Here is a 12,161-nt window from a genome sequence, read left to right as displayed (position 1 = left end):
CTCCATCACAGTGACCTTTGAAATCTGAACTTATTTTGCCAAGCACATCAATGATGACCGTCTTGGCCTCCACTTGTAGGTATTTAGACTCCAACAGCCCACCGGGGAATACACGCAGTGTATCACCTTCAATTACAGATAACTTCAATGAAATACTTGCTATTAAACGGAATTATTTCAATCATTTCATCATGTTTTGTGTTGTATTAGAAGAAAACAAAATCATGAAACTACCTAAGTATACCTAAGAATTTTTCAATACACCTGTCTCTTATAACAGTGATAAACAAAGAACAAAAAACTATTTATAACAATGAACAATGTTTATTTGATATATGCTTATATGATTTGACCAATAAGGTTGTAATATCTTACCTATTAAGATGTGTGAATCGTTGCCATTCTTCGCAAACATACTACCATTATTACGGACATTCAGAGTGTTGAATGTCAGTTGATCATGACGGACGTTATTCACATCAATCATCTCATAAATTTTCAGAATACCTGAAAAGAATATACAGTAAAACAATATACTCAAAACTATTATGACAAAATCTTTTATTTAAAATACTCTTACTTTGATCATTCCCTTTGTTAATCTTTGGGCAAAATTTTTGGGAAAATTTATTTTTGTAAAAATCATCATTTTTGTGTTATCTTCGGTCTAACATCTAAATTTGAATATTAAAACTATTTCAACTTTAATAATTTAAATGACAAAAAAATAAATTGAATACTTTTTTTTGAAAATCAAACATTGTTACTGATGCTTTTAAACAATCTACACCCAACTCAATGTGTTGTCACATACCTCCATCTACAACAGTCAAGTTCTCCACATTGTTGATAACACCCTCCATACTGATGGTCACACCTGCTGCTCGTAGTTCTCCTCTAAGAGTTATGTCCCCTCCATGGTAAATTGAAAGGTCATTTGGAAGCTTGCCACTGGCAATATACTGTGACTGATTAAATCCAACATGGAGATGGCCAGACCGGTCCCCTTCAATGATACCAATTCTGATGTCAATCCAGCCAAATGGATTGTCTGGCATCAGGAAGGCCATCTGAGCTCCACGATACAACTGGAACTCTTCCAGTACGACTTGTGTTTCGTTTCGAGTTTCGTTAACAAAGGCAGGATACTCAGATGGGATAAGCCAGGCTACAGCACTTCCTAATGTGTAGTTAGCATATGAACTCGTGAGATTTCGGAACGGGTCACGTGGTACTCTATTATTGTTGTCCAAGTATAATGTTCTGTTGGATGTAAATGAAGAAAAGGGTTGTTCCCTGTCTGGCATCTTGTGTGCATATATCGTTCCAGGGCCACCATTTTCATAACCACCAGTTCCACCAAAACCTTGGAAAGTTCCTGAAAAAAATTTTAAATGCTAAATGTTAAACAGGATTCAATATGAAATTGACATTGTCTATGAAATACATACAATTAGCTTACAGGTTACTGCAAACATAATAATATCTCTTTCAGTGGTAATTGTATCTTAGTGTTTTTCACAAGAAAGACATTCTACTAAAATATGATTGCACCTAATAAAGTTCCTTTAGATTGTTAATAAAACAGTTATTTTCTTTGTTAATGCATGAATTTCTCATGGTGCTTATTTGTTCAAAATAAATAATATACTAAAATTTGGTTCTGCTAAAATATGTATATTAACAGTATACTTCTTCTAAATGACAAAGTAACATTAACAAAGAAAATACAAGCAGTGCTGAAATAGACTGAGGTATAGCCCACAACTTTCAAATATATAGATGACACCTAATATATTCACCAAATTTATCTCATTCTCAAACATTAATAAAAATAAGAAACTATGCCTTATAATTTTGTAATAAAAAATCTTCAACAACTTTGAAAAATTAAACATTTACCAACAAAGAAGTTGTGTTCATAGTACCAAGCCAGTCTTCCTCCTCCTCCACCACCACCTTGAGTGGTATGTGATCCGTCATAGCCATTCCCGCCACTGACATCAAATTTACCATCACCATCCATGGTATAGGTCAGCACCATGACACTGCCACCAGATCCTCCACCACTCCTTACCGAGCCCCAGTTACCACCCTGAGCAGATATCAGACCATCCACAGTAAGGGTATGTGTTGTGTTGATAAATAATCTACCTCCGCCTTTACCTCCTTTGTGTGGGAAGGAATTGTAACCACCATCTTTACCAAATGCAGTTGGTGCCACAAAAGATCCGTGGCTAGCTCCAACGACTTCCTGACCATCACCTTGACCTCCATTTCCACCATGGCCACCGCCAGAACAGGCATTTCCACAGTGACCAGCACCAATACCTGTTACAGAAAAACATAACGTGTAAATCTCAGATATCGTATACTGTCAACGTAGCTTCGTGTACCACATGCAGTGTAATATTCTGTTGACAACGTTGTGCAAGAATAAAAGCTTTTAGACTGACCGAGACAACCAAACCTCATCAAGACATTTGAAAACAAATCTATAGAGAAAACTTATGGCACATCAAGAAGAGAAACCCCTTGACTATCAGCTAAAAAGAAATATGAATGCATGACACCTAGTAATAAAATCCTCTAGTTCAACATGAAGATAAACTTAACAATGGACTGTGACAACATAAGATTACCAGTGTTGCGTTCTTGTTTCGGTACCGCTTCAGCTACAGTTAGTTCTCCATATGGTTCCACTGTGATGTTAGTATACCACAATGCCAAATCATTGGAATCCAGCTGAAACAACATAACATGTAAACATTTATACTATTTCTCCAAACTTCATTCCAAAACAGAAGCAATATCTTGCTTCTTGGCCTTGTGGGTCTATAGAAAATGTCAGGTTAAAAAGAGAGGACAATAACGGAAAGAAAAAAAAAGCCACCGTACTACAGTACAATCTGACGGAAACAGCCTACCAGATAAGCTATACAGGTCAGGAAATTCTAAAAAAGGATTTGTTGTACATTTTTAGAATAGAAGTTTTTTTTTAGTCAAAGTCTCAGAATACCATTTCACTTGTGTACCTTAGCTCCACTCCTGACTGTGAGGGAGATCCCCTTCAGTGTAGTCAGTGCTTCCTTGTCAGTAAAAACATACAATTCCCCGAACGTCTTAATGTCCAAATTTTCTATCTGGTTCACTGTCTCCTCAAAGTGGTCAAGATACATTCTACAGCCGGAATTCAATGTCACATTATCCATCACATCAAAGTGACCTAGAAAATAAAAAAGACCATATTTACACATGTATTTGAATGTTAACCAACTATAGATTCTGAAAGCATCTCTATTACAGGAACATTGATTTTGATGGTAAATAACTGTAGGAAAGAGATTCTTCTAACTTTATCTTTCCTGGAATTAACTAAAAGGGACCATATACACTATCTCTGACTTAAATAAGGATGGGCTTTTTACCAGACATGGGCTTACTGCACATAAATGAGATACACAGAGCACCAAATAAACCTCTTGTGAGGTAGACCTCTTCCTGTGCTGCAGATGAGAAAAGGATCTTCACTTGTGATAAAAGAGTTGATGTCAATAAAAGAGGATTATCACTTCTAAAGAAGAAGTGAACTCCCCTACTGATTTAGATGAGAGAAGCAGTTTCCTCATTGATAATAAAGGCAATGAAGTTACTGACTGAGATTGGAGGAGGAGTCTTACCTCTGATGTAAAAGTCAATATCTCTACAGTCAATGGTGGGTGGAAGTGTGAGGTGAGAGCTGCGTTCAGTGTTAACACTAAACTGCATCAGAGCCCTGTCTGGTGTTGTGGTCATTGTCTGGTTCTGTTTGACCTGGACCTGTCCTGTGTTGTCCCCACTGACTTGATGAACCTTTAAGTGTGCATCATTACCAGACATAGCCAGGCTACCACCTCCCTGAATATGGATCTAGACACAAACAAATTACACACTTTAATAGCAGTAATACTTAAGATCAATTGTTTAAAATCTAATATAACTGAATAGGAATTTGCTCTCAAAACTGATTATATCTAATACTGAAACCAGTTTTACCGACAAGGTGCTGAAGTTCTATACAGTTGTTTCCCATTCTGGATTAAAAACAAAGACTTCTGATTATATCATAACAAACATGGATTATAGTTATTAAAATGATTCAATATCAAGCCCTTGATCTTAACTAAATTTAAAAAAATAGAAATTTAAATTGAATGGAGAATCATGTCTCACCTCCTCAAATTCATAAACAGCCAGGTTGTCTGTTTCATGAAGTATATAGGCAGTTCCCTGGTATCGGGAGTATGGGGACTGAGTGTTAGCAGCAGGATCTTCAATCACAACAAGCTCTACTTCAGCTAGGGAGGCTTGCTGATCTGTACTTCGTAATCTGATTGTTATCTAGTTATAAAGAAATAAACCAATCATCGATTTCATATTCTACCCCAAGTTTGACTCAGAAAAATGTCCTTCATCGCATCTCAATTTTTCATTTTGAATATTGACAATTTTCTGTTAATCTGATATCAAATATCTTTGGATAGTCTACAAAAATGGTAAAATCTTTTATAAAAATACTTTTAAAAAAAAATTTTAAGCATATTTTTGAAAATACTGTTCATGTTAAAATACTCAAATACTAAAATTCCAAGTGATCTTAAATTTTTGACGTTCCATCTTATCCTCATTCGTTAGTTGTCTTTCACAGGTTAAATAACTGTCACCTTCCTTAGAATATGAGATAACTGGAGCCCCATATATCATACCTTGTGAATGTTTCTCCTGATGTCCACTTCACTGTATATTTGAGGTGTATCTGGATACTGACATCCCTCACTGCTAAGATAGCCTCCAGTATGGTCCACCTCTACACCTCCTTGCTCACTCAGTACCCAGAAATCACTACGGTACCTTCCAAATGAACTGAAAAAGGCCAAACAAGTATTCTATATCAGGTAGAGAAGCAGCAAATTTGTTATATTTTCAGAAAAGATTCCAAGTCCTTTTTTTAATTTAGAAATGGAGTCATGATCTCCTGAAATATTCTCTTTACAAAGCACAAAATGAATATTTATAAGAAAAGAATCAAAAACTGTGTTTTTATAACAATTCTTACAAAAACACTTATCTGAAACTGGCTTTCAAAAAAATATATATATATTGTCATTGACTCAATTAAAAACTCTTACATATTTTCAAGAAAATGACAGGTAAATTTTAATAATTTTGCAAGATATATTTATTTTCCAATAATATCAAACAATGACTTCAGCTTTATGCTATGTATGACTGTGTTGTAACAGTCAACATAGGCTTTTGCCTTTTCTATGTACTATAGAATAGAGAATTATGACTTACTCATCACAGAAAGGGTAGACTCTGACTTTTTCTATATACAGGTCATCTGGCAGGGTGAACGTTACATTAATTGTCTTGTCTGTGCTGATGAAGGGTTGACCAGTGTTGGTTACTCCTGACAGGGCGTGTGTACTGTTGCAGGGAGCACCAGTAGATTGCACGAGAATGTCACCATACGTGCTGTAACTACTGCTTGTACCACTGTGAGGGGAAACCATACTCAACACCTCAGACGAAATCCTCTCACTGCTTGTGTGTCCGTTGTTGTCGACAATGAATTTACGATAAGTTTGAGTGGAGTTGGTATTATCCTGGAGGTAGGCAGTGCCAGATCCTCCATACTGTTCCTTGCCATAACCACCGTGGATGAGGTATTCCCCAGTAAAGTGATTCTCCTGACTATGAACTATGGCGATTCTCCCCCCAGCTCCACCTCCTCCCTGGGTCGAGGCTCCTGTGAACAAAAGCAATTATACAAACTTTCATAAAATCAGTCAACAGCAACCTTCATAAGCTCAGTCATCTTAGACCATCATAAAATTAACCATCAACAACTTTAATGCTGCAGTCTGTCTCGCTAATTAAGTACTGGGATGTTTAATATCACTGAAAACACAATAATTGGTAAAAACAAGAAAATAAAGACAAACTGCCATCACTCCAGAATACATATTTAACTGTTGAATTTTCAATGGCCAAGTTCCTCACATACTTATGACCCTCAAAATCAGCTGAAATACCAGGTATTTAATATGAAGTAGATTTTTTCACATAGAATTTCTTCGAAGAATGTTTACATATTACTGAACATACAGATACATGTTAAGACCAATTATTCAAGATAATGCATAAAGGAATTTCTGATTTTATTACAGCCAAATATGAAAAAAACTTGTGCCACAAGAAAACATCATAAATGTATAAATGCGGAGAGGGAGAATGAATCAATGTAACCACAAGGGAAACATCATTTGTATGATACTTACCTGAACCACCAATGGTCTCAATACTTCCTGCACCATCCAGGTGGCCTACATTGATATAGATGGAGCCACCAGCACCACCTCCTGCTGTAGACCCAGCACCTTCTTCTCCATTGGAATGAAGACGGCCTTCAACTCTAAGCTCGTTGGACACATTCAGATGTATAATACCTAAACAAATTTATAAATGAGAAATCACAGACATGTGATCTAAAGAACATGTAATGAATCATGCATATCTTTTCTAAATGCATTTTCAAATTCAAATTCTTGCTTTTTGATAGGATTTCATCATGTCACTTGGCATTGGTTTATTAAATTGTATTTATGACTGAACCAAAAATCTATTGCAAACTGCTTTCTAGGAGTTTTTATGCATAAAGATACTTTACTTAATTTTACTTTTTACTTACCACCCCCACGTCCTCCCTGGTCTCCTGTAAGCCCTTCACCTCCTCCACTGCCCATATCGATGGGGAACCTGAAGGAATCATATGCTTCACCTGAGAAATAGCCATATAATGACCGTCCACCTCTGCCTCCGTGACCTCCACCCGATCCACCTTTATGGCTAGTAGCCGAGCGTCCAACACCTGGACCCTGGCCGGAGGAATAGCCAGTAAAGTCTGCATGGAAGTCACCTGTATTGAAAACAATGAGCATTCATAACAACACCATCACTAACGATCATTTTATCATAATGTACGGTAGACGGTTGTTCCTGATGTAGCCTGTACTGTTCACTATGACCATAATGGCCATCATTTGTAGACGGTGACTCTAACTTGCTGCTAGTATGTACGTAATGTTAGTGACAGCAAACTACCAAATACTAAATGTATCTTAAATACCTGATGCCACTTGCATATCTGCTCTGTGTATGTAGCACATAAACTGACTCTCCCTCACTCCAACTGCCTATCAACTAATTACATATTAACTGCAACACTTAATACCTACCCCTAAAATTGTTAATACATCTTTCTGGTGACTTTTTCTAACACCTTATCTGACCAATACAGCAGTTACTATTTTGAATTCACAATCCACCATTTCCTATTCACAATTAAGTAGATGTGGTTCGTAGTTTCATTTGTCTAGTAACCAAACTTGTATAGTCTCATCAATCTAGTTGCCACCCTTGTTTAAGTATATCTACAGCTTGTACTTGCCTGATAGATCAACAGTGATATTGACAGCGTTCATTTGAAGACTGTTGGTCCTGATGTAGCCTTTACCGTTGACTATGACCCTAATGGCCTCCACAGTGATCTGTGTATCATTTGTAGTCAGTGGCTCAAACTTGCCGCCAGCACGTACAGAGATGTTAGTCACAGCAAATGTTCCAAGAGGTGAACCTTCGGTGTTGACATAAGACCAGATGTAGACTTCTCCTCGGTCTTCCACTGCCAGATCTTGTAAACCTTTAACTGTCCCATTAATTTCGGACCAAACTTCACGGACCGTGATCTTCTCCGGAATTTCTATAACACTCAGTCTGTGCAGTAAACAGAAGGCATTAGTCCCATGTTTAAAATCACACGATTAACATATTCACAGGGCCTTTCCACAAGGACGATGACGAAAAAAAATATAGTTGTGGATACAGAAATTTACTTGGAATGTTCCAAGGAGGGTCCCATAATAAAAGGGAGAGTGAAAAATAAGTTTTACAGAAAACTGAACTTTTCTGGTGAGGAGGCCCATCAATGACCATGAATGATCTTGGTTCCACACATATTTACATAAATGATATATAAATCATAATATGTTGATAGCCAAAAAAGAAATAGTCAAATAGAATCGTTGTTGATCGTAGTATTTATGAGTAATTCAACACTAGTCTAGAGACACAGTTTTTTTTATCTCTTATTTAGATATGTCTTAAGTGTGAATATTCAAGTCTACTATTAAGTACAGCATAATGCATATTGAGGGAATTTTCAGTACCTCTTTAAAAGTAATTTTAATCCATGAGAAATTTGAAGACATATCTGATAAATACAAACCTATATGCCTGGAGGTTAAATGGTAAATATTCATTCAACTTCAAAAATTTGCAGGTCTGATAAACACCGCAATGTAAAACAGCAGTCCTGTCTCCGCTGATGATGTTCAGATCAATGGTTGCGGTAGCTGGTGGCACAGACTGAATAGCAACATGGGCATTTCCGCTGAGAGACATGGTGTCAAACTCATAGTCCCCAAGATCATGATACAGCCAGGTGATGCCACCGGCTTCTGTACGGTCAGCATAATTACCATCGTTTAAGTTTCGTCGGTCACCCTGACTAAACTGATAACCACGAGGGTAAGCATGACCATTGTTGTCGATAGATAGGGCACGATTTGTAATGTTTCCATAAGTTTTGTCAAATGTCTCAACATACATGGTTCCAGCACCACCTGTTTCTGCCGAACTAGTGCCTGAAAGATACAAACAATTTGTATTTTTCCAAGTATAAACAATCATTTACGATGTTTTATACATTGGGATTTATCCATAATTTGACTCTGGAGAATCCTTGTTTATTCAAACATCCTGTCCAATCTGACCCTTTTTTGTTGATTCCCATATTGTGTCAGAATAGAAAGGCTCTTAATGTTTTGTTGTACAATTCAAAGATTATTTGAATTGTTTTTTTGTTATAATTATAAAAGTACTGGACATAACTTATTAGAAACAAAGAAGACATTTTGTTATTGTTCTGTTTTTTTTTTTTTTTTGGGGGGGGGGGGGGGGGAGGGAGTGGAAATAATGATCAACATAAGTAATATGTATGAATTTCAAACTTTGGTTATGAAAACTGAACACAACATATTTTTGCTCATTTGATTTTTGAATATTTCTGTGTTAAGGTTAAAATCAAAGTGACTGTGATTCTAAAAATAAGAGTTACATTGTTGGACATCAATATAAAAAAAAGAAAATAGAAATCATCACCAACCTCCATATGCTTTTGTAGTGATATTCATTTTGATGATGTTGCCACTCTGGACAGAGATACGTCCTCCTCCACCTCCACCACCGTGGATACTGTTATAGGACAACCCATTACCTCCATTGGCATTCATCACACCATGACCGACAATCTCATCACAAACAATCCATATACTTCCTCCAGCACCCCCACCTATTTAGATATGTATGTATATTTAACATAAGTTATTGATTATGACAAGTTAATATGACAATTAACTTTTACCATCAATTAATTAAAAATTCTGCTATATCTGGTAACATTTCCTTTAAATGACCTGTCTATGACATTTAGTGCATTCAGAACACCTACACATCAGTTCAATTAATATAAATGCAACATTTGGGATATCATACTTCAAATACCTGAAGCATCAAATATTTTTGAAAGACTAACACTTTCATAGCATAGAATATTTTGCATTCCTTAAATACGTATCTATAGTAAGCTTGGCAATAACATTACAGTCAAGGTAAAATAACGGTAGCCGTCAGTCTGCCAAATTGTAATGCTTGCTGAATATTTCTTTACCTGCTCCTAATCCAAAGGTACTGTGCGCTTCTTGTCCATTAGAGCGTATTTCACCATCAATATCAACATGTCGACTTTTTATGTATAGAAGTCCACCACCTCTTCCACCAACATCTCCAGTCACAATATCATTCCTCAAAGATTCATCCCCAAAGTAGAGGGAACCTGTGACAGCAAATTACATACCAATCACCCCCAAAACAAAGAGATCTGTGACATCAAATCAGAATTCAAATACAAAAACAAAAATAACAGCTATACACCATGTACTCATGCAGTTTTATAAAATTTGAGAAAAATTTGACAGAGTAAACTTCTTAAACTAGATGAATGCTACAACAGTATTTCATTCAAAAAAGGAAATACATCTCATGAGCCTTACCACCATAATATCCTGAGCCACCAGCACTGCCGTACTGGTTGGGGCTGTAGATAGAGTCATGACCTAATCCAGTAGTACTCTGGGATGAACCTCTGCCACCACTGCCACCGTGGCCACCACCACTGCCACCAGATGCAGAACCTGTAACAAATATTTAAGGATTATATCTTGCTATTTAATTTCTTCAGCAAAAAGCTTTCATACAAAATATAGAGTTTTAATTTTACATCATTTTTTTTTTAAGTCAAATTAGATTTCGAACGTAGAAAATTAGTCTGACACAATACTGGTAGTTTCATCACAAAACACTTTAACATACACAGAGAAATGTCATTACCAGTATCACACATTTGTAAAATTTTGTACCTTATACTACTATTAACATTTCAGTTTAATTATCCAAAATTAACAATACCAAAGTTTCAAAAAAGAGTTGATGAACATATGCACTGGAATGCTTTTCCATCTATAGTATCTGATGAGCTAACCTGTGCCTCCTCCTACTCCTTCTGGGCTACGCTGTCCAGCTCCAGACAAGTCTATCAGACCACCAGAGTAGATGGCCAACAGATGGTAGGAGGTGAAGTTCACTCCTGTGTTTGCATTGAATTCTCCACCACCATATATCTACATGAAATCAATCAATGATTACACATACTTAAAAGTAAAGATATTAAAGGATGATAGGAAGAAATATTTTACTCTCATGAGGGCAAAAATGAAATCCAAAGGTTTGATATTGTCTGTTTATCTTTCAACAAAGACCAGGTGTGATTTTTAATAACTCTAAAGTGTTGAATGATGTAAGCTAAAATTGTTGAAAATGGAAAGGCATGCCTAGGACCCAGCTGAAATATAATGTAACAAATGTCTTTAACAAATGACTTCAATTATCTGGTTTTATTTCAGTGTATCAGAAAATGCATACAATGTCCTGAAAATTGGAAGGAAGAAAATCAGTATTTTGAAAATCCCAGATAAAACATTCTGGGCCAAGAATTTACAAGAGACATTTTTACTTTTTTCTTTCCAAGAATGCAATTTTTATTCATTCAAAACTTACAGAAATATAAGACATTTTTTGTCTTGATAACAAGACCCAGTATTAGAGTAAACTTACTGTGACGTTGGTGATGAAGACGTTGAACATGTTGGACTCATTGTAAGACTGCATGGCAAATGTACCCTTGTCCTGTACGTGAAGTGTATTGGCAGATATGTGGGCAGGAGTAGCCACTCCAATACTGCCGTTACTGTCAACTCGTACAGAGCCGCCATCAAATACGAAGATATCTTCCATGCCATGTACCTGTAAGATATAGCATTGTATAGTTTTATAAAATAATATGTGAACGGTATAGAGATCAAGGGGACATAAAGCAGCCCTTCCTCCATCCTTTTATTGAGCACACCAAACTTATACAATATTTGTTGACAGACTTACCTCCCCTGACGTATGGAGGTGTGTCTTGTAGAAGAATGCCCGTGGAGGAAACAAAGCATATCCAGTCTCGTACACATGGGTGTTGAATGGTATATCTGAATCCGATACATTGATGAACATTTCCTGGTTGAATCCAACATGGATGTAGCCTGTATGTAGTAGGAAAACAAATTTTCTTCACAAGTGATCATTTATAAAATTTTATACCAATTGTGCGGTTTTCCAGTTATGTTTTTCCCAAATTGTAATTCAACATTATTTTTTTAAGAATTCAAAGAATGTAAAAGTTACCTGTTTTATCGCCTTCAAACTCTCCAATATCCAAAGTAATGGATGAGGTTATTGGATCAGGCATGAAAGCTAAATGAGCATTGCCTAAAAGCTGTACCGTGTCAAATAGGAAGTTTCCATTGGTTCCCTGATAAGTGTCGGTGAATATCCATGTGGCTGCTCCATTAAGATCAAGGTGATCATATCTGTAAAACAGTACTAATGAATTAGTA

The 12,161-nt window shown here is 36.3% G+C and overlaps 1 protein-coding gene across 1 annotated transcript in view; it reads right to left on the bottom strand.

Moving 5' to 3' along the window:
- The window catches only part of LOC132557045 (uncharacterized), a 135,316-nt gene that overhangs the window by 74,820 nt on the left and 48,335 nt on the right, over positions 1–12,161 (bottom strand). The window contains exons 33-53 of the mRNA XM_060221509.1: positions 11,950–12,134; positions 11,659–11,807; positions 11,335–11,523; positions 10,703–10,841; positions 10,215–10,355; positions 9,833–9,997; positions 9,269–9,454; positions 8,330–8,747; positions 7,493–7,818; positions 6,734–6,961; positions 6,324–6,491; positions 5,338–5,791; positions 4,746–4,902; positions 4,213–4,380; positions 3,681–3,909; positions 3,036–3,226; positions 2,643–2,745; positions 1,903–2,331; positions 815–1,378; positions 376–507; positions 1–126 (exon numbers count right to left, since the gene is read on the bottom strand). Coding sequence (XP_060077492.1) covers positions 1–126; positions 376–507; positions 815–1,378; positions 1,903–2,331; positions 2,643–2,745; positions 3,036–3,226; positions 3,681–3,909; positions 4,213–4,380; positions 4,746–4,902; positions 5,338–5,791; positions 6,324–6,491; positions 6,734–6,961; positions 7,493–7,818; positions 8,330–8,747; positions 9,269–9,454; positions 9,833–9,997; positions 10,215–10,355; positions 10,703–10,841; positions 11,335–11,523; positions 11,659–11,807; positions 11,950–12,134 — 4,847 coding nt within the window. The remainder of the gene's footprint in view (positions 127–375; positions 508–814; positions 1,379–1,902; positions 2,332–2,642; positions 2,746–3,035; positions 3,227–3,680; positions 3,910–4,212; positions 4,381–4,745; positions 4,903–5,337; positions 5,792–6,323; positions 6,492–6,733; positions 6,962–7,492; positions 7,819–8,329; positions 8,748–9,268; positions 9,455–9,832; positions 9,998–10,214; positions 10,356–10,702; positions 10,842–11,334; positions 11,524–11,658; positions 11,808–11,949; positions 12,135–12,161) is intronic.

The sequence above is a fragment of the Ylistrum balloti genome, unplaced genomic scaffold (assembly GCF_031769215.1).
Source record: "Ylistrum balloti isolate Yb309-2 unplaced genomic scaffold, AGI_CSIRO_Ybal_v1 Utg370618, whole genome shotgun sequence".
In the NCBI taxonomy this organism is placed as follows: domain Eukaryota; kingdom Metazoa; phylum Mollusca; class Bivalvia; order Pectinida; family Pectinidae; genus Ylistrum; species Ylistrum balloti.
Note: the sequence above shows the minus strand (reverse complement) of the source record. Positions and strands in the feature narration are given on the sequence as shown.